The 23,945-nt window shown below is 44.3% G+C and overlaps 2 protein-coding genes across 4 annotated transcripts; both read left to right on the top strand.

Moving 5' to 3' along the window:
* The first annotated feature begins 4,002 nt into the window (after window positions 1-4,002).
* Window positions 4,003-7,866, top strand: LOC308123619 (ribonuclease inhibitor-like). Its single transcript, XM_080486185.1, has 4 exons — window positions 4,003-4,292; window positions 5,249-5,431; window positions 5,589-5,762; window positions 7,305-7,866. Exons 2-4 carry the CDS (start codon window positions 5,253-5,255, stop codon window positions 7,312-7,314), a joined length of 363 nt encoding a protein of 120 aa, XP_080342311.1. The 5' UTR covers window positions 4,003-4,292; window positions 5,249-5,252; the 3' UTR covers window positions 7,315-7,866.
* A 2,592-nt stretch (window positions 7,867-10,458) lies between these two features.
* Window positions 10,459-22,583, top strand: LOC308123616 (NACHT, LRR and PYD domains-containing protein 12-like). Of its 3 annotated transcripts, none has more exons than XM_080486180.1 (10): window positions 10,459-10,898; window positions 12,761-12,880; window positions 13,229-13,348; window positions 13,457-13,659; window positions 13,780-15,574; window positions 16,285-16,458; window positions 16,667-16,849; window positions 20,100-20,273; window positions 20,557-20,730; window positions 22,273-22,583. In XM_080486180.1, exons 1-10 carry the CDS (start codon window positions 10,885-10,887, stop codon window positions 22,280-22,282), a joined length of 2,967 nt encoding a protein of 988 aa, XP_080342306.1. In that variant the 5' UTR covers window positions 10,459-10,884; the 3' UTR covers window positions 22,283-22,583. The 3 variants fall into 3 exon arrangements, 2 of the variants coding, with proteins under 2 accessions (XP_080342306.1, XP_080342307.1); XR_013936234.1 differs by having other exon boundaries at window positions 10,468-10,898; window positions 16,285-16,376; XM_080486181.1 differs by lacking the exon at window positions 13,229-13,348 and having other exon boundaries at window positions 10,468-10,898.
* The last annotated feature ends 1,362 nt before the right edge of the window (window positions 22,584-23,945 follow it).

Genomic DNA, 23,945 nt, shown 5'->3' with positions numbered 1-23,945 from the left:
TCATTCCTCTTCTCTCTTCTCAGACTCTCCACCTCGGCCATGGCTTCACTGAGTCTGGCTGTCAAAGCATCAGGACATGTGGGCAGTGATAGGAGAGGTCCTAGTGAGAAAAACAGATGGACATGTTCAGAGTCCTGTGTTATCACATTAATTCACTGCTTGTGCAACGTGCAATCAATTGATCTGCTATCCTAATCAATATATATAATAATAATGTTTGTGTACATGTCAGTATGTCTAAAAGGAGTGAGGTGTGACATGTTGCTCAGCTGTTTGAGCACAGCCAGACAGTACTTCCTACTGGGATCAGGCTGAGGTTCTCCTGCTGGAACCGGCGGGGAACAGTACACTGACTGGTTCTGACCAACACATTTCTTTTGAACTGTAATATTCTACACACTGCAACTAAAATATCCTCGGTTAGATGAACCGAATAGACGTTGATGTTGTTGTTGTTGTTTGAGGGCGAGCTTAAGCCAGGGAATAGAGAGCATTTATCACGGCTCCAGCTCATCTATGTCCCAAGTTAATGTTATATGAGCTAAACACAACGACAACAACAAAAAATATGTTTTTCCTACCTGTGGAAGGTAATCCCACGCAGTCCATTGTCCTGATTTGGTCTGTTTGTACAACCAAAAGCAGAACAGTGATGCGGTATCGTTGCTGAAGTCCTGACAAATTCCACTCACAAGATGGCGGACGCACTGACGTATGTTCCTGCCAGTCGCTGAGGCGTCTAGTGTATATGTCTATGCCTCCAATCCCGCAAAAGATTCAGTTCCGACGTCACTGATCACGAGACTCTTTCCCAGCAAATCAAGGCTTGACACGGTCCTTATGTAGCGCCGTCCTTGTGACACACTCTCCAGTGCTCCAGTTTCAAACGGACCATCGCTACAGGAAAGCACGAAGTCCTGCGGGAGTTTACAGTCAAACTGACATTCGACTGCGTTGGAAAAGAATCAGGTGATTGTTGGTCGATGTTTTGTCTTCTAATGTCCCAGTGTGTGTGTGTGTGTGTGTGTGTGTGTGTGTGTGTGTGTGTGTGTGTGTGTGTGTGTGTGTGTGTGTGTGTGTGTGTGTGTGTGTGGAATCACTTCGAACGTCCACCAGAGGGAGGCAGGCGTCGGGTTCAGTGTGGTGACCGTGACAACCATTAGGGGCATGCAGCGGCGCACAGAGGGAGAGCGCAATGACTTGATGCGGGATTGCGATGACCCACGCGACCACTAGAGGCGTTTGACTCGCTCTTCCCGGGGGCTGCGGTTGCTTAGCGACCAGATAAACAAGACGTCCATCACGCACATGCGCAGGGGAATCTCGGAGCAGCCCAGTTCACTGAGGCAGACTGTGTTGGGTCCCACTGAAGAAAGGAAAAAAAAGTATATTTCCACAGCTTTTCCAGCTCATCTCGCGAGTTGGAATAGTTCCGTGCCGGTCCGCATGAGTTAACACGCGGCTCCTTCGTGTTCCCATACGAAGTCCTGCGTCTTGCTCGACACAAATCCGTCTTGGAGATGTTTGTATTTTCGGGGGTTGGACTTTTATACTTGCGCTTAATAATTCAGACTCCTGCTGTGTTCAGGATGCCCTGGTCCAATCAGAGCAGGGTACGCCTCAGAGTTTCCTGGGCGTTTCTTCCGGCTGTGGATGGAGTTGGTTGATCCCCCTGATGGTGAGGTGCAGGGATGCAGCTTCCACGGAGGGGTGCGCGGGGGCCCCCAGGTGGGGGTCACGTGACCAATGGCGAATTTTTCCAGTGGTGACCACATGTTTCTATTGTTCTCAAAGAAATGTGGTCACCCTTCCCCCCCTCCTTTGTCCAGAGGGGTGAGCATGGTGGCCTAGGCTTTGCACGACTGTGCAAACTGTTTGTTGGTCTCCTCAGAGACTTGAGGCAGTCCCCTCAGGTACCCCTGCAGGAGACCTTGTTCCTCCTGGGAGACTTGAAGCAGACCCCTCAGGAACCCCTCCAGGAGACCTTGTTCCTCCTGGGAGACTTGAAGCAGTCCCCTCAGGAACCCCTCCAGGAGACCTTGCTCCTCATTGTACTCGCTCTTATATAGGGACGCGTAAAAGCTCACCGTTCTCTTCCTCATCTGGCTTGGTTCCGAGATCTCCTGCCCCGTTTCCAAGAGCAGTGGACCACTTTCCCCTGACCATTATTTTTTCCAGGCTGAAGAAGACGCCAGAGGAAGCGTCCATCCCAGAGATGGTTTGGTACCGGGACCGGACCAATGTGCCCTGCACTTTAACGTTCAGCAGGTCGGCTAAAGACATTTTTTTTACTTTTGAGGCTTTCAATATAACCTCAATCTCCTGTGGACCCATTTAAATGTTCAAGTTCCACTATCTGGGTCTCGAGATGCTTCATAGATCTGGTGATGTCACCTGTGACATTTAGGGTGTGCTGCTGACACAGGAGTTTGATCTGAGTCTTACCGTGGTCCCACCACTGCCTAAGACTGCTAAAATGGCCCTCCCTCTTTCTAAAAACCTCCAAAAAAAACATTAAAGCCTCTAATACTTCTATCAATGGTTAAAACTGAATTAAAATGCCAGTAGGCGCTTTTTGGTCAAACATTTCTGATAAAAATACTATTTAAAAGTAAACAATGATCAGTAAAACCAACAGGTAAAATATCAGACTTCTTAAAGACATTAAAATGATGTTTAAAACAATAAATACAATCTTACCTGGCTGAGGAGACCCTGCTCTCTCTAAAGTGGGACCAGGTATACTGTCGGCAGTCAGGATGCATCCTTCTCCAGACGTCCACTATGCCCTGAGAGTGGACCAGCTGCCTTAAGGCGTGCTGAGAGGCTGGATGAGGCTCTGCATGGTTGTGGTCTAACGCCGCGTCTTACGTACAGTTAAAATCTCCACCCAGAAACAAATAGTCCTCCGACCCACACCCGCTTACCACCTCACTTAACTTGAGGAAAAACTGCTTCCTCTCTGCACCGGCTGTTGGGGCGTAACAGTTAATAAAAACACATTTAAAATGGTGGAACTGAGCTTTAATTAAAAGCAACCTCCCCTCTACACAGTGCTGGACCTCCAGTGAGTTGGGGTTAAAAGCCCTGGAGAAGAGGAGGCCCACTCCTCCACTGAGAGGAGTGTGGAGGCTTAAAATGGCCTCCCCTTTCCATTCCCTCCTCCACTCAGCCTCATTACTAAAATCGCTGTGTGTTTCCTGAAGGAACAGGACGTCTGTCTTTTTAAGTGTGGCTGTCTCATAGATTGCTGGTCTTGTTCTCAGATCTCTGAGAACAAGACCAGCAATCTCCGTTCACATTTAAAATACCCCGTTTCTTTTACCGTTTCAGAACTGTTAAAAGAAATATCACTGTAGTCTGACACACGTTCACTTTTACTGTCTTCTGACACCCGATTCTTCCCACAGCTTTTCTTTGCTTCTGTGTTTTTTGTCTTCTTCCTCCTTTTTGCAGGTTTATTTTTTCCAGTTTTTTCTTCCTCCATTTCTGCCTCCTCCACCTGTTCAGCTCTGCTGCTCCTTCCTCCTCTCTCTCCTGCTCCATAACTGGCTCACTCTTTTTATCATCAACCACTTTTTTTTCTTTTTTCTCCGCCACCTCACCAGTGATATTTACATTTCTTTCATTCACGCTGCATTCAGTGTCATTCACTCCTTCTCCCTCCTCCCCAGCTCCACCCGACACACTCTCCTCACTCACGCTCACCTTCACCCGGTGTATTTACCCTCCTCACCCCGTGCTTGATGCTCTCCTGGTCGGTCACAGCAGCCCATCTCCTCGGTGAAGCCCGAGGAGCGGCGATTGGCCGCTCGGACTGAGCCCCGGCCCTGGAGCCACCGCAGTGGAGGGAGAGTGGAGTGTTTAAAACACTGAGAAAAAAATAAAAACACAACATCTAAACTAAAGTGAATAAGTGTGAGTGAGAGGTGGACTGAGCTCTGCAGCATGTCAGTGATCAGCATGTTGATGAGACTCTTCTCCTCCTGGTGGCTTCAGCTGTTTGGACTTTACATTTCTAAACTCTTCCAGTCTGAACCTTCTTCAGTCTCAATGACTTCAACATCAAACTTTGTCCTCTAATCTCACTTCTTTCTCTCTTTATTCAGGTTGGAGTTCTGCTGGTTGTCAGAGATCAGCTGTTCTTCTGTGGCCTCAGCTCTGAAGTCCAACCCCTCCCTCCAGAAACAGCTGAAACATCTGGACCTGGGTGGGAACCGGCTGCAGGATTCAGGAGCTCAGCAGCTGTGTGGTCTTCTGGAGAGTCCACTCTGTAGTCTGGAGACTCTGAGGTCAGACTCCATGTTTGAGTTTGTGTGCAGTGAAAGTTGTGTTGACACTAAAGGTCAGACATCAGGCTGATATGAGATGATCCACACTGAGGATCTCCATGAGAAACTGAGACTTCTTCTCTGTGCTTTAGTCCTGTGACTGTGGCAGAGCCGTGTGGAGCTCCACAGTTCAAAGCTTGGTAGAAGAAGCAAGGTGCTGCAGTGGAGAATTCACTGTCAACCTCTGACTCGCTCCATGTTGAGCTTCAGCTTTCAAAGCAGGCTGATCTCTCCTGGAGGAAGAGTCACTGATCTCCCAGCTGGAGCTCCAAACTCTCTCTGTCAAACTCTGGACTTGTCGGCTTGATGTCCAGTAACCTTGGCTGTTGACTCGTCCTCCCACTGGACACTGATTCTGTTTGCTGTCACATCAATTCAGCTCCAAAATAACAAAGATCCAGAAACAAAATTACCAAAAGAGCACAGCGACGACTCATCCAAGAAGTGACAGAAGACCCACACCACAACAACATGTAAAGAACTGGAGGTACCACTTGCCTCAGTTAAGGTCAGAGTTCATGACTCCACCATGAGAAAGAGACCGGGCAGAAATGTTCCAAGACCAAAACCACGAAGCAAAAAGAACATTAAGGCTCGTCTCATTGTCGCCAGAAAACATCTTGATGATCACCAAGACTTTTGGGAAAATATTCTGTGGACTGACGAGACAAAAGTTGAACTTTTTGGAAGGTCTGTGTCCCATTACATCTGGCATCTCAGAAAAAGAGCATCATACCAACAGTAAAGTCTGATGGTGGCAGTGAGATGTCTGGGGCTGTTTTGCTGCTTCAGGACCTGGAAGACTTGCAGTGATAAATGGAAGCACGAATTCTGCCGTCTACTGAAATATCCTGAAGGAGAATGTCCGACCATCTTTTCCTGACCTCAAGCTGAAGCTTCTTTCTGTCTTTATTCAGGTTGATGGGCTGCAAGTTGTCAGAGATCAGCTGTTCTTCTGTGGTCTCAGCTCTGAAGTCCAACCCTTCACACCTGAAACATCTGAAACATCTGGACCTGAGTTACAACCAGCTGAAGGATTCAGGAGTTGAGCAGCTGTGTGGTTTTCTGGAGAGTCCACTCTGTAGTCTGGAGACTCTGGGGTCAGTTGACTGACTGTTACTGTTGTAGAAGGAGAAATATTTGTGATGTGAGACTCTGATCCTGCAGTGAGAGATGGACTGAGCCGAGCTGCTCTTTTCTCCATCAACACATCTGATTGGTTCCTCATTTGTTCTGCTGCTTTCTCTCTTTATTCAGGTTGAAGAGCTGCAGTTTATCAGAGATCAGCTGTTCTTCTCTGGCCTCAGCTCTGAGGTCCAACACCTCACACCTGAAGACGCTCAACCTGGATAACAACAACCTTCAGGATTCAGATTTGCAGCAGTTTGTTGATCTTCAGGAGAGTCCAGACAACAGCACCTGGACTCTCAGGTCAGTAGATGTTGGAGTGAGTCCATGCTGCTTCCAGCAGGTTTCTACTAAACACAGCTAGTGTGAGAACAAAGATCCAGAGTTTGACTGCTCAGTGAGGCTGTGAGAGGAGAACGCTGAGCAGCTTCAGGGTTGGACAGCAGAGGACACAGTCAGCCAATCAGAGGAGCCTCAGGCTTGTTGTGTTAGTCTGACAGTGGTGGTCCTTCATGAAGCCTAAAGTGTTCAATGTGTATATCAATGATATTTTAATGTATCTCAGGTTCTAATACTTATTTTCTTTGCAGACATGAATATATTCTACAGTAGTAATATGTACAATGAGCTTGTGCATACTGTGAACAAGGATTTAAATATGATAAAAAAGTGGATGATATCAATGAATTATCTTTTAAATATACAAATAAATAATGCAATTATATTCAGCAGTCTCAAAATGAATTCAGAAATGTATATAATTATTGACGGTACCCCAACTGAAAATGTAATAGGAGAATACATTTTTGGGAGTTTTAATTGATCATGAATCGTCATGGAAACCCCACGTCAGACACATAAAAACAAGAATCTTCTAACGCCTCAATTTTAAATAAAGCAAAACTATACCTTGATGGAAATGCATTCAGTACTTAATACTGGATCTTGGTTCTCCCATACCTTACGTAGTATTGAAGTGTGGAGAAATACTTCCTTGAACACAATGAATCCATTAATCATGTTACAGAAATGAGCGTTTTTTTAGATCACACTCATAACTTGTTTATTCAGTGAAAGTTGTTAACATGTCAACTATAATAAATACATCAAGATATCTATATAAAGCATTCAATAAATTATTACACACTAATTTACGTCTCTACAATTGCAGAGAGTTTGTAATTTGAAAGAATATGGAGATTTTACATTGCTGATAGCTCAATCCACTCAGAAAGGTTTTTGTGTGTCTTTATGTGGAGTAAAACTTTGGAAGAGATTGGAAATACAAATCCAGCGATGTCAAACTATTCACAGATTCAAACTATTATATAAACATCAGGTCTGGTCACAATATAGAGAGAGGGTCTTCATTTTATTTTATATCTACAAGTGTTGATAAGTACTTTTGTGTCCTTAACATTGTTGGTACTTTCTTTATTACCATTGCTGATATGTTTATTTTTGGTTGTATGATTTATTCATATTGTTGTATAGATGATTGGCAAATCAGTCTTGAGTCCATAATTTACAGAAAAATGGAAGATGTAACAGTGAATCTCATTATATAGAATATTAATTGAAAATGTGGGTGGGGTTAAATAGGTTTTCTTCTTCTCACCCCCTTTCAGGCCAAATTGGAGCTTATTTATTGTTATGTCAAATGTATGTAGATATGTCACAAACCATGTGATGGTTTTATCTCCCTTGTGCTCCACTGTGGAACGCTTTGCCTGGAATAAATACCTAAATACAAAAATACAATACAACTGTGAGCTGCTGCTGTGAACAGGACTGAAGCCCTCACTGCTTCAGAGACTCTCCTCATCTCCCCTCTTCTCTACGCAGTTGGACGTAATGAGAGCAGAGAGGAAGCTGTGAGTCCTGAAGATCCACTGAGGAGAGCAGAGCTTCATCCAGCAGTGAGAGACGGAGGAACCACCTGAGGATCTGCTGAGTGTCAGTGGTTCAGTGTGAAGAGCTGTGAGAGTCCAGCATCGAACCAGCTTCATCACTGTGTGTGTACACTGTTGGAATAATCTTACGAAAAGTTATCACATTCATTGTACCAACATTCTTTCTCATCTATTACGACTTGTATTTCTCCACTGTGATCTTTTATGGTCAGGAGGAATGTGGTCTGCAGATGAGAAGTGCTTTGAAATCAGATAAGAGGAACCCTAATAGAAGGTTTTTCAGAGCGGGTTGGAGATTGTAACTGAAACCCTCTCTGTCCGTTCTCCTCGCGAGTAAAACTATCTTAACTCGGTGTGTGTTCTTCCTTGCAGAATTAATAAATGTTCAGAGGTTGGACCTGACATACACTGTATATCCTCCTCCTCCATCATCTTGCGGGTGCAACAGAACTGATGTTAATCTAAAATTTTTAATTAATTTGCAAATTTTAATGAAAAAAAAAAAAAAAGTATTTCATTTAACTATTTTGTTTCACCGTTCCATAAATGTGCTGTAATATTTTGACATGAACAATGAAGTGAAGTAATAAGTGTAAAAAGTACTCCCTCTTCAGTGGTTTGAAGTCACAGATGTGTGTCATGTGTAGAGAAACATTACTGATGAGTCAGTCGGCTCGCTGTGTGGTGACGAAACTGATGGCAAAATCAAAATCACGACATCTAAAACTGCCGAACACCACAACGTGCTCGACTCCTCAAGAACTCTAGAAAAGTCACAAAATATAAATGCTCAGAAATTCCAGGACTGTCAAAATTGACAATGACAAATTGTGAACCTCTCACTGATTCTAAGTTAGTGATTTCAAAGTAGACTGACAACACGTGTACTCACATCACCGGGCTGAGCTTCACCTTCAGGGAAACACTGAGAAAGGTCCACTGGTCGTCTCTCTTCGTCTTTCCTTCAAGTTCTTGTGTAGAAAATAAGGACATAGTTGCTCTGCGTCGGCTCCACCAGACCCTGGTGCTAGAGTGACCTGTGTGACGCCGGTCGTCTGCTCTAGAAGAACGTGTGGAGTCGCTCAGGTTGGTTGTAACAGCTGTTTATTGCGTTTTCCTGCATGTGTAACAGAGCAACATGGTCTCATGGAGAATTCTCATGGTAGCAACACAAACAGCACAATGCTAACGGCCAGCTAGCGCATAGTAGCCGTCCTTTTAAAGTGATAAAACCCAACAAAAACAAGGGTTAAACTTTACCAAAACATGGCGAAAATTAAGTTAAACGTATAAACAACAACTTAAGTACAGTCAAGTTGATTATTTTATGGATTTATGGTGACTTAAGTGAATATTCTCACAGGCATTTCAGCCACTTTACCTGCAGTAGTTCTCTCGATGTGAAACTGTGAACTGCAGTTACACGCTTAGGCCACTAGATGTCAGTGTAGCACCATTCAGCTGGATTTAATCCAGACCTTTTTAACTATGTTACACTCATCAATCAGGATTTTTACGGAGCAACAAACACAAATTTCTTTCCTGCACGTCAGTGCATCCATCTCCATCCTGCAGCCTTGATTTGTGAAGAAACCCCAGATGAACCTCTCCTGACATTCAACATGCCAACAAACTGAACTTTCACTCGTCTTACCTGAAACAATCCAACAACTCAGAAGAAAGAGAAGGAGAAGGAGCATTTTCAGTCCTCTAGTAACCCGCTTGCCTTGCCAAATGAGAAAATCCTCAACAGGAAACATGTGATGTTTGCAGGGGGGGGGGGGGGTTCTTAGTCACGAAGCACGAAGAGGCATGAAGTAGCAAAGCCATGAACACAGGTGTGAGGAGAATGAAAGACCAGGATGTGGGTTCTGCAGAAAGTCTTCTGAGCAATACAAATACAGTCAAATTGAAAAATTGCTGCCATGAGATGATTTGATTCTTTCACTGTAACTCTGAATCATCATACGACTGGGTTAGTGATATTATAAAGTCTGAGGCTGTTCATACTGATTAACAGGGGATCCCCAGACATGTTTATCTCAAGATTTGATGTGGAAGTTTGCTTGAGAAAATGATTGTGAGTCAATATCTGATGGTGGAAATGTGTGGGTCTGTGTTGGGGGCAAGAGGTGGTAGTTTCAGCGTAGGCATGCAGCATCTGTACCCTGGTTTGTATGTGACTGCAGGGAAACACAGTGTGGTTGTGGTTTGGTGCAGGAAGTTAAACACACAGCAGCTCATCACAACTTGTGTAACAGCTTTTCCTCCTTCAACTCAGATTTTATTGGGGTTTTAACTCAAATTTAATTTCAGCAACAAACAGACGCAACATATTTCGTGTTTCCGCCACCTGAGGACATTCTTCATAGATGGGCACAAAGAGACGCTGCAAATAACACGTTTATTGAAAGAGGCACTTAAAAAGTACACAGAACGTCCGTGTACGAAGATAATGTAATGTATTGTTTTCTGCACGCATGCGTGTGTGGTTTCATTACAAAAACAAACACCCACTAGTGGCCTGGGATGCCATGTAAACGTGAAAGTTTTCTGAAACGAAAACAGAAAATCAATGCGTTTCCACTCCAAATGTCGCACAAACGGGGCCTTGAATACGGTGTGTGTGGGTGTGTGTGTGTGTGTGTGTGTGTGTGTGTGTGTGTGTGTGTGTGTGTGTGTACAGGCAAAAAGCGAGCCACTCCGGGTTGTCAGAACTCGTCTTGGTGGCGATTTCAAAAAGTTCCCACGCTGTCAAACACCGAGCTGTCAGGCCGCAATGCACTCACGCTGTACGAAGCGAGGGAAGCAGATCTCGGATCCGTACCACTGACGATCAAAGTGACTGATCATCAAGATCCCGGTTTCGGATCAAAAGAGACAGTTTTAGTTGCCATTTCCCTCAGCAGGGCACAAAAAATATGCCCTGGAAATAGTTTAAAAGGACTCCGTTTTACCAACACCACGGGCGTCGGCTCTCAACACACCAACGCGGCGTGTGACGTCACTTCCTCTCACTCGCCAATCAAGTGTGTGTGTGTGTGTGCCTGTGTGCACCTGATCTTAGTTTCACATCGACTTCCTCCCACACACGTTACTAATTCGTAGTAACCCTCCTCTCCTCGGTAGCTCTCCTCCAGTCTCATCTTTTCAGGGTCTGTGCCGTTCTCCTTGGCCTTGTGTAAATGCGACGGCTGGGACGACGGGGAGCTGGGCGGCAGCGCCTGCTTGAAGAGGGGGGGCGTTTTGGTTTTGGCCACTTTGTTTGAAAAAGGCGAAGTCGGCCACGAACTTCCTGGAGGGGGACAGGGAGACGACGGGGGGGAACTCGTAGCCCCACAGGATCTCGTCCGGGAGGTACGACGTGCGGACCTGGCAGGTGGCGCTCATGATCAGCAGCAGCTCGAAGTCGGCCAGTTCTGGGTCTGTCCAGCCACCGCCTGAACACAGAGAACAGACCCTCCAGCACACTCAACAGATCCCCGCCACTTTATCAACTTTAAGCAGAGACCATGATGTCGGAAAGGTATTTTTCTATTTCCGTATTCATGTCGGCACATTTATCAACCAAGGTTATGGCTTGAGAAAGTTTTTAAATGTCAAACACAGGAGTGGCCATATACTGTTTTGTGTTTTATTGTCTTTAAGGCTAAATTATGGTTTCTGTGGGAATGGGTGTGGCGTGATGCTCTGCACACACACACACACGCACGCACGCACGCACGCACGCACACACACACCTGTGTCTCTTGTTGTTTCCTCGCTTCTTTATGTACCTGTTTGTTTGATAAGGAATGTATGTTTGTATCTGGAAAGTGCTGTTCAGGTTTGATTAGTTTCATAATAGTTGCTTGTTGGAAGGTGTTTGGATCGGCGTGGTAACTGTAAGAGGTATATGTCATTATATCATCAAGAGTATTGTTTGTTGTTATTAGGACAATTATGAAAGGATCAGGGGAGACGCTCATTTAGGTTGAGCAACTCTTTGTGTCACCTGAAACGTATGTTATTAATTCTTTACAATATTTTCTTGTCTGTCAATAAAGCCTCCTTCTAATTTGCATACAATTTGTGCGAGGATTTCACTTCCTGGTTTTCGGTCTCTTGCCACTTCAGGATGTTTTCTCCTGATGAACACCGAAGGTTGCATGACTGGGACTCGCCCCTCTCCCACAGTGACGTGTGTTTTGCATGCAGATTCATTCAGATCATGGGATTTTTATGTGGACTGGTGTTGGGGCCAGCTAATGCAGCTAGAGCTAATGTTTAGGAGTCAAAATGATTTGGGTCGATTATTTACAAGCGTGCGAGTTAGAAACTCTTACTTTAGGGGGGAAACTGCAGGGAACTGGTGGTAAACTGAGTGTGAGGTGACACGAATTTTGTAAGAATCTTATATGTACATTAACTCGCTGATAGACTCGTGGTGGGAATCCTGCCTTGCAAACCGTAGACCTGGGTTTGACTCCAGACCTTGTTAAATTTTGAATTTTTCTGATCGTGCCTCTTTAGTGTTCAACCTTTTCGCAGGATCGGCACCTATATGGTTGTCTTAATGTCATTGCTTAAAAGGTATGCAGCCTCTTTACTTTGGCATTCAGTGGTGTTGAAATAAAATCCTCCCCCACCAAGTATTGACTTACAGAAACGCCACTGGAAACAATAGAATATCTAACAAATCAATCAAGACCAGATCAAATAGTTTCAGGTCTATTTCCACTCAAGAGGAGATTTCCTCTTTATAAAGGAAAACTTTAAAAAATACTAAATTGATTTTAAGAATGGAGGGCTGGTTGTGTGAAAATTAAATAAATACACCATTAAATAATTCACTAAATGTGTGATTAATCAATTAAAACATTAAATATATAAATGTGTCGAACAAAAGTTATTAATTAGATCAAATTAAATCATGAAGCAGTGCAACACTGGACCATGAAATAATTAATTAAATAGTGATATGATTAAATATGTTTGTTTGTTTTTATATAAAATGAATTCATATTCTAGTTAATTAATGACACATTTAATGACAAATTTATATATTTAATTCAAATTTTAATCAATTAATGACACATATACTGATTACATTTTGTATTTATTTATTGAATTTTGGCTCATCTAGGCAATGAAATAAGTCATTAAATAGTGAAAGAATTATCCATGTCTTTTACATAAAATTAATTAGTATCTTAATGAATGATATTTAATTTTAAAAGGGTTTGACAGTCATTCACAGTAACAAAAAGTGTGTGTGTGTGTGTGTGTGTGTGTGTGTGTGTGTGTGTGTGTGTGTGTGTGTGTGTGTGTGTGTGTGTGTGTGTGTGTGTGTGTGTGTGTGTGTGTGTGTGTGTGTGTGTGTGTGTGTGTGTGTGTGTGTGTGTATAGAGGTCAGCAGCTCAGACAATCTCGAGAGTCTTCAGGATCCAGCAGCTTCTCTATGAAGAGTGACCGGTCCAAAGATCCACCACCAAACTTCAATGGTGAAGCTGAACCTTCAACCTCAAAGTAAGAAACTCTTTGTTTCTTTTTATTTCCTCCAAACCAGAGTGAGAGAAGTTGTGCTGCAGACAAAACAAATAAACTAATGCTTCTGCAGAATTTGAAATCCAATAAAAGTCTTCAAAACACTCTGAAGAAATATGATATGGTCAAGTTATTTACATCACCTGAATACAAAGTGTGTGTGTGTCTCTCTCTCCCCCCACCCCACACCCCCACCCTGTCCGTGTGTGTGTGTGTGTGTGTGTGTGTGTGTGTGTGTGTGTGTGTGTGTGTGTGTGTGTGTGTGTGTGTGTGTGTGTGTGTGTGTGTGTGTGTGTGTGTGTGTGTGTGTGTGTGTGTGTGTGTGTGTAGCGGTCAGCAGCTCAGACACTCTCCAGAGTCTTCAGGATGCAGCAGCTTCTCTATGAAGAGTGACCGGTCTAATAAACAACCACCAAACTTCAGTCTTGAACCTGGACCTTCAACCACAAAGTAAGTGAGAGAAGTTGTGCTCACTTTCAGTTTAAGCTCCAGTATTTTCAGTCAGTGTCTTTGCTGTGTGTTGTGTTGCTCAGAGTAAATGTTGCTTTGTGTCCACAGAAAGAGGAAGAGGAGTGATGATGAGGAGCAGCAGTTGTCCAGCTGTCCTTGGTGTCAAGACGTCCTGAAGGATCCAGTCTGGTTGAGCTGTGGACACCAGGTCGGCAGACAGTGCAGCAGCTCCCACTGGGACCAGGGTTCTTCATCAGGAGCCTCCTGCTGTCCTCAGTGTGCAGAAAGATCCAGAAGCAGAGCTGAACAGAGTGAGAGTGGACACGTGTCTGCTGAGGGACTCGTCTGTCTTCACTGGACTTGTTGTGTTGTAGAGACGTGGAAGCTGGTTGTTTGTGGTCAGTCTTATTGTTGTTGTTGTCTTTGAGCAGGTGCTGGTCTGCAGAAGGTTCTAGAGGAACATAAGAAGAGTCTGAGGAGCCGGTGTGAACGTGTGAGTGAAGAAAGTGATGAACCAGGAGGAGGAACCCTCCTCAACAGGATCTACACTGAGCTCCACATCACAGAGGGACACAGTGAGGAGCTTCAGAGGGAACCGGAGCTGATGCAGCTGGAGACAGCTTCCAGGAAGGAGAGCCTCCATGACACGGCCATCAGGTGTCAGGACATCTTCAGAGCCTCGGCTGAGCAGCACAGACACATCCGAGTGGTTCTGACCAGCGGCGTGGCCGGCAGTGGAAAAACCTTCTCGGTGCACAAGTTCACTCTGGACTGGGCCGAGGGCCTGGAGAACCAGGACGTCAGTGTGCTGGTGGTGCTCTCCTTCAGGGAGTTGAACCTGATCAGAGAGCAGCCCTACAGTCTTCTCACGCTGCTCCATGTTTTCCATCCAGCCTTACAGAAGGTGACAGCAGAGCAGCTGGCTGTCTGCAGGCTGCTCTTCATCTTTGACGGCCTGGATGAAAGCAGACTTTCTCTGGACTTCAGCAGCTCCCAGCTGGTGGTCGATGTCTCACACAAGTCTTCAGTCAGCCTGCTGCTCACAAACCTCATCCGGGGGAATCTGCTGCCCTCGGCTCAGGTCTGGATCACTTCCCGACCCGCAGCAGCCAATCAGATCCCTCCATCATGTGTGGACAGACTGACAGAAGTGCGAGGCTTCACTGACGCCCAGAAGGAGGAGTACTTCAGGAGGAGACTGAGTGATGAGGAGCTGAGCAGCAGAATCATCGCCCACATCCAGACATCCAGGAGCCTCCACGTCATGTGTGGAATGCCAGTGTTCTGCTGGATCACTGCCACAGTTCTGGAGCACATGTTGACCACAGAGAAGAGAGGAGAGCTGCCCCAGACCCTGACTGACATGTACTCCCACTTTGTGCTGGTTCAGACACACAGGAAGAAGCTCAAGTACAATGGAGGACACGAGACGGGTCCACAGGAGCTGACGGAGGCTGACAGGGAGGTTCTTCTGAAGCTGGGCAGGCTGGCCTTGGAACATCTGGAGAAAGGAATCATTGTGTTCTACCAAGAAGACCTGGAGAAATGTGGTCTGGATGTGACTGAGGCCTCGCTGTGCTCTGGAGTCTGTACTCAGATCTTCAAGAGAGAGTCTGCGATCTTCCAGAAACCCGTCTACAGCTTCGTCCATCAGAGTGTTCAGGAGTTTCTGGCTGCAGTCGACTTGTTCTACTGGTTCACCAACAAGAAGAGAGACATACGGGAGACATTCTTGAGAGATGATGAGGATGATGTTTTCACATCTCTTGAAAACTTCCTCCAGAAAGTTCTTAGGAAATCCCTCAGAAGTCAGAACGGTCACCTGGACCTGTTTGTCCGCTTCCTTCATGGCCTCTCTCTGAAATCCAACCAGAGACTCTTAGAAGGTCTGCTGGGTCAGACAGCGATCAGTCCAGAAACCATCCAGAGAGTCATCGAGAACCTGAAGAAGATCAGGAGTGATTCAATGTCTCCTGACAGAAGCATCAACATCTTCCACTGTCTGACGGAGATGAAGGACCGTTCAGTCCATCAGGAGATCCAAGACTTCCTGAAGTCAGAGAACAGGTCAGAGAAGAAACTCTCTGCGATCCACTGCTCAGCTCTGGCCTACATGCTGCAGATGTCAGACCAGGTTCTGGAGGAGTTGGACCTGGAGAAGTACAACACATCAGTGGAGGGACGGAGGAGACTGATCCCAGCTGTGAGGAAGTGCAGGAAGTTTCGGTGAGTCCACATGTCAGGATCAAATATCTGTGATGTTTGTAGAAAGTATTTCCTGTAGTTCTCTGTGGAGATGTTCCTCAATGATCCGTCACGAAGAACCCACCAGTTGATGAGTCGGATCAGGTTCCACACATTATCACATGGTTATTATTCAGCTATTAATGGAACATTTACCATTATTGTAGTTTCAATTGATTTCAGTTATTAAAAATTTACATTTTGATATTTTCTTAAATGTTTTCATAAAGTTTAAACAATAACCTCCAGAGATCGTCTCAGTTTTCAGTATTTGTATAAACTTGTCAATTTTCCTTCATATTCTAGTTCAAGTTCAATCTGTTATTGTCTGTGATATTCTAATTATATTCAATCTTTTAAATTCAACTCCTGAAATTCATTTTAGCCGTCACACAAACTGAAATTAAAATCTTAATGTATCTTGAATAAGCAGGTTTTCTCTGTGTCTGGTTTAGACTGTAAACATCTGATTAAATAATTCATGTCAGGCAGCAGGAACGTTACTAACAAACATGCAGCACCAGTGCAGCGGGGCAGGTTGGGCAATTTGTACACAACATGTGGAACTTCATGTTCGCTCCTTCATGTCCACATGAACCCAAAGTCAAATCCAGAGAAGAAGATCTGAACCTCTGATGTCAAACAGGAAGAGTCCAACAAACTGTCCTCTCTCTGAACTTCCTGTCCTCCAGACTTTCTGGCTGTTCCCTCTCTGATCCTCACTGGAAGGTTATCTCCTCTGCTCTGAAGTCTGACCCCTCCCATCTGGAACATCTGGACCTGAGTAAGAGCGACCTGATGAAGTCATCAGTGAAGATTCTGTGTTCTGGACTGGAGAGTCCGAACTGTAAACTGGAGACTCTGAGGTCAGTTGTGAATAAGTGTGAGTGAGAGGCGGACTGAGCTCTGCAGCATGTCAGTGATCAGCATGTTGATGAGACTCTTCTCCTCCTGGAGGCTTCAGCTGTTTGGACTTTACATTTCTAAACTCTTCCAGTCTGAACCTTCTTCAGTCTCAATGACTTCAACATCAAACTTTGTCCTCTAATCTCACTTCTTTCTCTCTTTATTCAGGTTGGAGTTCTGCTGGTTGTCAGAGATCAGCTGTTCTTCTGTGGCCTCAGCTCTGAAGTCCAACCCCTCCCTCCTGAAACATCTGAAACATCTGGACCTGAGTGGGAACCGGCTGCAGGATTCAGGAGCTCAGCAGCTGTGTGGTTTTCTGGAGAGTCCACTCTGTAGTCTGGAGACTCTGAGGTCAGACTCCATGTTTGAGTTTGTGTGCAGTGAAAGTTGTGTTGACACTAAAGGTCAGACATCAGGCTGATATGAGATGATCCACACTGAGGATCTCCATGAGAAACTGAGACTTCTTCTCTGTGCTTTAGTCCTGTGACTGTGGCAGAGCCGTGTGGAGCTCCACAGTTCAAAGCTTGGTAGAAGAAGCAAGGTGCTGCAGTGGAGAATTCACTGTCAACCTCTGACTCGCTCCATGTTGACCTTCAGCTTTCAAAGCAGGCTGATCTCTCCTGGAGGAAGAGTCACTGATCTCCCAGCTGGAGCTCCAAACTCTCACTATCAAACTCTGGACTTGTCGGCTTGATGTCCAGTAACCTTGGCTGTTGACTCGTCCTCCCACTGGACACTGCTTCTGTTTGCTGTCACATCAATTCAGCTCCAAAATAACAAAGATCCAGAAACAAAATTACCAAAAGAGCACAGCGACGACTCATCCAAGAAGTGACAGAAGACCAACACCACAACAACATGTAAAGAACTGCAGGCACCACTTGCCTCAGTTAAGGTCAGAGATCATGACTCCACCATGAGAAAGAGACCGGGCAGAAATGTTCCAAGACCAAAACCACGAAGCAAAAAGAACATTAAGGCTCGTCTCATTGTCGCCAGAAAACATCTTGATGATCACCAAGACTTTTGGGAAAATATTCTGTGGACTGACGAGACAAAAGTTGAACTTTTTGGAAGGTCTGTGTCCCATTACATCTGGCATCTCAGAAAAAGAGCATCATACCAACAGTAAAGTCTGGTGGTGGCAGTGAGATGTCTGGGGCTGTTTTGCTGCTTCAGGACCTGGAAGACTTGCAGTGATAAATGTGTTGGGGCCTGAGGATTCCATGAACTCCTCCGTAGATTCAGTGAACTGTTTCTCCTAGTTGCTCCCCCAAAAGTTAAACACCAGCCACAATGGATAGGCCATAAAAGAGCAGGGGAGCGAGCCAGACCCCGGAAGTGGCCAATGAGGACGCTTGAATCACCACAGGGGTCCAAACCCAAGTTGGTGACACACGTTCTACAACGCTCTCAGCGATTCTCAACTAGCCATGGAGGGAGAGACATCTTTCTCCCTCATCAGAAGGGTAAAGAGAGCACCAAGCAGGAACAAAAAGACAGAACCAACGCCAGCCCGCTGGATGAGCAGGACCCAGTTTGGACTACATCTTCTGTTTTCCGCTATTTTTCCTGTTTTTGGGAGATTCTGGAGACCAGAGCCAGTGTCGTCTCCTCCCAAGATCATCCTCTCAGTTGCACTCCTGCAGCTGGAGCCAGGCCTCTGAATTTCAGGACGCTGAAATTAAGACCCGGTAACAACCAGTTACCACCGCCTCCCAGAACCAACAGCACCACGGACGGTGCTGTCCATAACCAAAGAACTATCAGGGTGAGCGCGTTTGTCTGGGCAGAGAATAGTTAGAATGATGTTCTGTTGAAAATGCAATGTGTTTCCATGTGCTGCTCAGAAGGCAGCAGCCTTTCACGTTGTTTGTGTATGCGCATTCACGCGCACTAAGTCCAGAACGCTGGTTTTCCACCTCAGAACCAGAGGTCCAAGTGAGCTCCAGGCCCGCTGGGAGCTCTGTGTGGAGGAACCAGGGTTCAGAACCGAGCCTCACAGAATTCTCTGTCTTTCTCTTGTCTTCATCCTCTCTCATCTCTCCCTCCTCTTTCACTAACCCGCAGCACCCCCCTTATCAGATCGAGATAAGGTCACACACTACTGCATGTCAGCTGCTGCAGAGCAGATCTGTTTTGATCACAGGAGTTCTAACTGCAGGACCCGACCTCCCCTTAGGACTCTGGTGATCAGAACCGGGCCAACGGAACCGCCCGTTTGTTACGCCCTCGGTAGACTAACTCGCTCCGAGACCGCCCTCGCGCACGCGCGCTCGACGGACGTCTTGTTTATCTGGCCGCTAAGCAACCACCGCGTCCCCAGAAAGAGCGAGTCATCACACCCCCTCGTCACGCACGCACGCACACACACACACACACACACACACACACACTCTTTGTACATAGTGTTTGCTGTTTAATAGATTAGATCTCCGTGTTAGATGTCGTTTGCTATTTGAATGTGTTGATTTATGATATGATTTCCGAATTATTTATGAATTAATACATTTTTATTAACAAACGCCTGTTAGCTGAATTGTACGCTTCTTGGTGATTATTGTGTATTTATTGTTGACAATTCACTGGTTTGTAACAGTCTGTGCTCGGATCTCACACCTTCCAATCTATTTAAGATTGTTATATTTTATACAGAAATATTAACTAACTTAAATAAACTTTTTACAAACGAGACTGATATTTTGGTATTAGCTATTTCCAGTTTATCTGGTGGTGCCCCGATTTATTATTACTACATAAATAACAAATTTATGCAAATTAATAATTTTTTTATTAAAAAATATTTTTGATAATTTTTCATTTTTTTTGTTTTTAAAGTAATTATTCAATTACTTTAAGAGTTGTTAATGAGTAAATGACCGTTTACTTCCATTAATAATTTCAATTTTTCATAAATTACTTGCAGTGATTTATTACTTTTAGTAATCTATTACTTACAGTAATTATATGCTAATAACCAACCATAAACCCCAACAAATGGAAGCACGAATTGTGCCGTCTACTGAAATATCCTGAAGGAGAATGTCCGACCATCTTTTCCTGACCTCAAGTCGAAGAGAACTTGGATCTCCAACAGGACAATGATCCACAACACACCAGCAAGTCCACCTCTAAATGGTTGAAGAAAAACTAAATGAAGACTTTGGAGTGGCCTAGTGAAAGTCCTGACCTCAGTCCTATTGATGCTGTGGCAGGACCTTAAAAAGGAGGCTCATGTTCAAACCCTCCAATATGGCTGAATTACAACAATTCTGTAAAGATGAGTGGGCCAACGTTCCTCCACAGTGTTGGAAAAGACCCATTGCAAGTTATCGCAAACACTTGATTGCAGTCGTTGGTGCTCAGGGTGGCCCAACCAGTTATTTGTTTTAGGGGGCAAACACTTTTTCACACAGGTCCATGTAGCTTTGGATTTTTTTCTTCCTCATTAAGGCTGAAAAGAGCTCTTCTCCTCCTGGTGGCTTCAGCTGTTTGGACTTTACATTTCTAAACTCTTCCTGTCTGAACCTTCTTCAGTCTCAATGACTTCAACATCAAACTTTGTCCTCTAATCTCACTTCTTTCTCTCTTTATTCAGGTTGAGGGGCTGCAGCTTTTCAGAGATCAGCTGTTCTTCTGTGGCCTCAGCTCTGAAGTCCAACCCCTCCCTCCTGAAACATCTGGACCTGAGTTACAACCAGCTGCAGGATTCAGGAGCTGAGCAGCTGTGTGGTCTTCTGGAGAGTCCACTCTGTAGTCTGGAGACTCTGGGGTCAGTTGACTGTCTGTTACTGTGGTAGAAGGAGAAATGTTTGCGATGTGAGACTCTGATCCTGCAGTGAGAGATGGACTGAGCTCAGCAGCTTGTTACTGATGTGTGTGGACATGAGAAGGAGTGGGAATGTTGGGCTGACATGTGGAGGATGAGTGTGATGAAGATCCACAACAACAGAACAGCTCATTGATCAGGACTCAGTAATGTGGAGCTGCTCATTTCTCCATCTACACATCTGATTGGTTCCTCATTCATTCTGCTGCTTTCTCTCTTTATTCAGGTTGAGGGGCTGCAGTTTGTCAGAGATCAGCTGTTCTTCTGTGGCCTCAGCTCTGAAGTCCAACCCCTCCCTCCTGAAGGAGCTTGATCTGGGTTACAACAAGCTGCAGGATCCAGATGTGCAGCAGCTTGTTGGTCTTCAGAAGAGTCCAGACTGCAGCCTGCAGACTCTCAGGTCAGTAGATGATGGAGTGAGTCCATGCTGCTTCCAGCAGGTTTCTACTAAACACAGTTAGTGTGAGAACAAAGATCCAGAGTTTGACTGCTCAGTGAGGCTGTGAGAGGAGAACGCTGAGCAGCTTCAGGATTGGACAGCAGAGGACACAGTCAGCCAATCAGAGGAGCCTCAGGCTTGTTGTGTTAGTCTGACAGTGGTGGTCCTTCATGAAGCCTAAAGTGTTCAATGTGTATATCAATGATATTTTAATGTATCTCAGGTTCTAATACTTATTTTCTTTGCAGACATGAATATATTCTACAGTAGTAATATGTACAATGAGCTTGTGCATACTGTGAACAAGGATTTAAATATGATAAAAAAGTGGATGATATCAATGAATTATCTTTTAAATATACAAATAAATAATGCAATTATATTCAGCAGTCTCAAAATGAATTCAGAAATGTATATAATTATTGACGGTACCCCAACTGAAAATGTAATAGGAGAATACATTTTTGGGAGTTTTAATTGATCATGAATCGTCATGGAAACCCCACGTCAGACACATAAAAACAAGAATCTTCTAACGCCTCAATTTTAAATAAAGCAAAACTATACCTTGATGGAAATGCATTCAGTACTTAATACTGGATCTTGGTTCTCCCATACCTTACGTAGTATTGAAGTGTGGAGAAATACTTCCTTGAACACAATGAATCCATTAATCATGTTACAGAAATGAGCGTTTTTTTAGATCACACTCATAACTTGTTTATTCAGTGAAAGTTGTTAACATGTCAACTATAATAAATACATCAAGATATCTATATAAAGCATTCAATAAATTATTACACACTAATTTACGTCTCTACAATTGCAGAGAGTTTGTAATTTGAAAGAATATGGAGATTTTACATTGCTGATAGCTCAATCCACTCAGAAAGGTTTTTGTGTGTCTTTATGTGGAGTAAAACTTTGGAAGAGATTGGAAATACAAATCCAGCGATGTCAAACTATTCACAGATTCAAACTATTATATAAACATCAGGTCTGGTCACAATATAGAGAGAGGGTCTTCATTTTATTTTATATCTACAAGTGTTGATAAGTACTTTTGTGTCCTTAACATCGTTGGTACTTTCTTTATTACCATTGCTGATATGTTTATTTTTGGTTGTATGATTTATTAATATTGTTGTATAGATGATTGGCAAATCAGTCTTGAGTCCATAATTTACAGAAAAATGGAAGATGTAACAGTGAATCTCATTATATAGAATATTAATTGAAAATGTGGGTGGGGTTAAATAGGTTTTCTTCTTCTCACCCCCTTTCAGGCCAAATTGGAGCTTATTTATTGTTATGTCAAATGTATGTAGATATGTCACAAACCATGTGATGGTTTTATCTCCCTTGTGCTCCACTGTGGAACGCTTTGCCTGGAATAAATACCTAAATACAAAAATACAATACAACTGTGAGCTGCTGCTGTGAACAGGACTGAAGCCCTCACTGCTTCAGAGACTCTCCTCATCTCCCCTCTTCTCTACGCAGTTGGACGTAATGAGAGCAGAGAGGAAGCTGTGAGTCCTGAAGATCCACTGAGGAGAGCAGAGCTTCATCCAGCAGTGAGAGACGGAGGAACCACCTGAGGATCTGCTGAGTGTCAGTGGTTCAGTGTGAAGAGCTGTGAGAGTCCAGCATCGAACCAGCTTCATCACTGTGTGTGTACACTGTATATCCTCCTCCTCCATCATCTTGCGGGTGCAACAGAACTGATGTTAATCTAAAATTTTTAATTGATTTGCAAATTTTAATGACATAAAAAAAAAATGTAAGTCATTAAACTATTTTGTTTCACCGTTCCATAAATGTGCTGTAATATTTTGACATGAACAATGAAGTGAAGTAATAAGTGTAAAAAGTACTCCCTCTTCAGTGGTTTGAAGTCACAGATGTGTGTCATGTGTAGAGAAACATTACTGATGAGTCAGTCGGCTCGCTGTGTGGTGACGAAACTGATGGCAAAATCAAAATCACGACATCTAAAACTGCCGAACACCACAACGTGCTCGACTCCTCAAGAACTCTAGAAAAGTCACAAAATATAAATGCTCAGAAATTCCAGGACTGTCAAAATTGACAATGACAAATTGTGAACCTCTCACTGATTCTAAGTTAGTGATTTCAAAGTAGACTGACAACACGTGTACTCACATCACCGGGCTGAGCTTCACCTTCAGGGAAACACTGAGAAAGGTCCACTGGTCGTCTCTCTTCGTCTTTCCTTCAAGTTCTTGTGTAGAAAATAAGGACATAGTTGCTCTGCGTCGGCTCCACCAGACCCTGGTGCTAGAGTGACCTGTGTGACGCCGGTCGTCTGCTCTAGAAGAACGTGTGGAGTCGCTCAGGTTGGTTGTAACAGCTGTTTATTGCGTTTTCCTGCATGTGTAACAGAGCAACATGGTCTCATGGAGAATTCTCATGGTAGCAACACAAACAGCACAATGCTAACGGCCAGCTAGCGCATAGTAGCCGTCCTTTTAAAGTGATAAAACCCAACAAAAACAAGGGTTAAACTTTACCAAAACATGGCGAAAATTAAGTTAAACGTATAAACAACAACTTAAGTACAGTCAAGTTGATTATTTTATGGATTTATGGTGACTTAAGTGAACATTCTCACAGGCATTTCAGCCACTTTACCTGCAGTAGTTCTCTCGATGTGAAATTACCCACAATGCTTTGCCGCGTCCACCCCGAGGCAGAACTGCAGTTACACGCTTAGGCCACTAGATGTCAGTGTAGCACCATTCAGCTGGATTTAATCCAGACCTTTTTAACTATGTTACACTCATCAATCAGGATTTTTACGGAGCAACAAACACAAATTTCTTTCCTGCACGTCAGTGCATCCATCTCCATCCTGCAGCCTTGATTTGTGAAGAAACCCCAGATGAACCTCTCCTGACATTCAACATGCCAACAAACTGAACTTTCACTCGTCTTACCTGAAACAATCCAACAACTCAGAAGAAAGAGAAGGAGAAGGAGCATTTTCAGTCCTCTAGTAACCCGCTTGCCTTGCCAAATGAGAAAATCCTCAACAGGAAACATGTGATGTTTGCAGGGGGGGGGGGGGGGGGGGGGTTCTTAGTCACGAAGCATGAAGAGGCATGAAGTAGCAAAGCCATGAACACAGGTGTGAGGAGAATAAAAGACCAGGA

The sequence above is a fragment of the Lipophrys pholis genome (assembly GCF_963383615.2).
Source record: "Lipophrys pholis genome assembly, chromosome: 18".
In the NCBI taxonomy this organism is placed as follows: Eukaryota; Metazoa; Chordata; class Actinopteri; order Blenniiformes; family Blenniidae; genus Lipophrys; species Lipophrys pholis.
Note: the sequence above shows the minus strand (reverse complement) of the source record. Positions and strands in the feature narration are given on the sequence as shown.

What these genes read in the sequence shown, in the direction of transcription:
- LOC308123619 (XM_080486185.1), top strand. Translation starts at nt 5,253, where the DNA reads ATGGGCTGCAAGTTGTCAGAGATCAGCTGTTCTTCTGTGGTCTCAGCT. An exon ending in TGTAGTCTGGAGACTCTGGG is followed by an intron (nt 5,432 to 5,588) that starts GTCAGTTGACTG and finishes CTCTTTATTCAG; the next exon opens with GTTGAAGAGCTGCAGTTTAT.
- LOC308123616 (XM_080486180.1), top strand. An exon ending in CCTGGACCTTCAACCACAAA is followed by an intron (nt 13,349 to 13,456) that starts GTAAGTGAGAGA and finishes TTGTGTCCACAG; the next exon opens with AAAGAGGAAGAGGAGTGATG. An exon ending in TGTAGTCTGGAGACTCTGAG is followed by an intron (nt 16,850 to 20,099) that starts GTCAGACTCCAT and finishes CTCTTTATTCAG; the next exon opens with GTTGAGGGGCTGCAGCTTTT.